The 1,891-nt window shown below is 47.9% G+C and overlaps 2 protein-coding genes across 2 annotated transcripts in view; both read right to left on the bottom strand.

Annotated features, from left to right (window-relative positions):
* Positions 1 to 1,208, bottom strand: part of ICT1 (immature colon carcinoma transcript 1) — an 8,420-nt gene extending 7,212 nt beyond the window's left edge. Inside the window, exon 1 of the mRNA XM_009323817.1 lies at positions 1,184 to 1,208. Coding sequence (XP_009322092.1) covers positions 1,184 to 1,208 — 25 coding nt within the window. The remainder of the gene's footprint in view (positions 1 to 1,183) is intronic.
* A 513-nt stretch (positions 1,209 to 1,721) lies between these two features.
* Positions 1,722 to 1,891, bottom strand: part of CDR2L (cerebellar degeneration-related protein 2-like) — an 18,193-nt gene continuing 18,023 nt past the window's right edge. Inside the window, exon 6 of the mRNA XM_009323814.1 lies at positions 1,722 to 1,889. Coding sequence (XP_009322089.1) covers positions 1,722 to 1,889 — 168 coding nt within the window. The remainder of the gene's footprint in view (positions 1,890 to 1,891) is intronic.

Genomic DNA, 1,891 nt, shown 5'->3' with positions numbered 1-1,891 from the left:
GGGGAGACCTCTGGAGCGGGTGTGGTTTGGGCATCGCACTCCTGCCAACTTACCTCCGTGGTACTCAGCTTAACAAAAGAGGGTATTTTGGGGGCTATTTTTGCATTAATTCCATGGTGAGTGAAAGAAAGGTAGCTCCTCGTAACGTCAAGGCCCTAGACTTGGAGGATAATTACATTTTAACAGTCTTCCCCTTCCAAAGCCACATTCTCATTTATTTATCTCAGTGTTGCAAAAACGCCAACCATTTCCCCAAGATTTTGGGATGTAAACTGGTGAAAACAGAATCCAAATCTGGCCTGAAGTTTCTCCAGGCAGGTACAGAATAGGTAGCTTACACTTAAACTGCTCGGTTTTTGTGGCTCAATGCTCAGGGTGTTGCCTAAGCTGTAATGAAATGCTGCTTCTCTGCCTAAAACGCGTGTCGGACCATACAAGGTCAACATCTAGTTCATGAAAAATGGAAACTGGTGGTTCCTGAGACTGCAGTGGCCTTTTGGCTTTGTGTTTGCGTGTCTGTGGAAGCAAAAGGGAGGAGATTTCAGTGCTGGAAAGTGAACTGGAACATGAGAGGTGACAACCTTTGGAGACAGTATCTCAGCCAAGAAAGATTATTTTCAGCAGAAAACTGAAATCTGTCCTCTCGACTGGGGAGATGTTCAGAGCAAAAGTGTGGGGCAATGTGTGATCAGCGCTACTGCCAGGGCCTGAGCTCCTGACGCCGTACGAGTGTGATGCTTTATCCTTCTGCTTGCATGCAAGTCACTGGTAGTCAGTTCTGCAAGCCCATGCAAGCTGTATTTGAGGAGTTTGCTACAATGGGGCAATGACAACCTCCTGAAGAGCACAGCACAGAGGGCTGGTACCCAGACCATGAGGTGAAAGCGTGTCTCTGATACTGTAATAGCACTTCTTGTCTAGCTTATGGGAAGGCCCTGGTCGTCAAGTTCCTACCAGGCACAGTGCTTCACCTGGGCTGAAATACTGGGGCAGATTTAAAGCGAGGAAATCCCATATGCCTACAAAATCTGGAGAGTATGGACTGAAATACTAAGCGAGGCTGATGAAGACAGAACAATCAGTTTTATGTTTCTCTTCAAGTTTTTCCAGTTGCAATGAGCTTGCATTGTAAATAGCTGAAAAACCTGACTGATAGAGAATGGCTTAAATAGCAAGAACATACTGCCCTTTGGGGAAGGGGAAGGCATAGACGGAAGTCTCTTGGGTACAAGCGTAGGTTCTTAGCCGTAAAACCAAAGTGGAGGGTTGGGCTGGTGTGCTGGAGCTGCCCCTGAAGTTCTGATGGCTTTTTGTTTTACTTTGAAACACCGCGCTCCAGCTGTGGCAGGATGCTGGAGGACATCCAGGCTTCTGCTTGCAGATAATCAGGCTGTAAGACAAGCTGAAAAGGGTGGAGGAGGTGATCGGTTTTCTTTTTTCGTGGTGTGGTTTACGTTGCTGTTGTGATGTCTGGCAGCAGCAGCAGCAACTCATGCAGAGATCCGTCATACAGTTTCTGAAATCCTCTAACTACAATGTACAGTTGTCCCACCGAGTTGTCCAGAGCCCAAGCTTAAAAAAGTGAGTTGAGCCTCCGTGACATTTTCTTCCTTGTAGACCTCTCGAACCTTCAAAGCAGTGGGGCCACGTGGCGTTTCCTGGGGCTGGAGAGAGGAGTTGGCTGTTGCGATTGCACGTGGGAGTTTGCAGAGAGGCAGGACTCATTTGCTGCTCTTGTTTTTCACCTTTGTGGCGTTGATGTCTGCTTTTGTTTTCTGGATGCGGGAGAAGATCTCCTTAAAAAGAGCCTTGTACTCGGGCTGGCTCTGCTCCAGCCGCTTGTCCACCGCCTCCACGTGTTTGCTGATGGTCTTCTCTATGGTCTTCAGCT

Source organism: Pygoscelis adeliae, unplaced genomic scaffold (genome assembly GCF_000699105.1).
Source record: "Pygoscelis adeliae isolate BGI_AS28 unplaced genomic scaffold, ASM69910v1 Scaffold75, whole genome shotgun sequence".
Taxonomy (NCBI): Eukaryota; Metazoa; Chordata; class Aves; order Sphenisciformes; family Spheniscidae; genus Pygoscelis; species Pygoscelis adeliae.
Note: the sequence above shows the minus strand (reverse complement) of the source record. Positions and strands in the feature narration are given on the sequence as shown.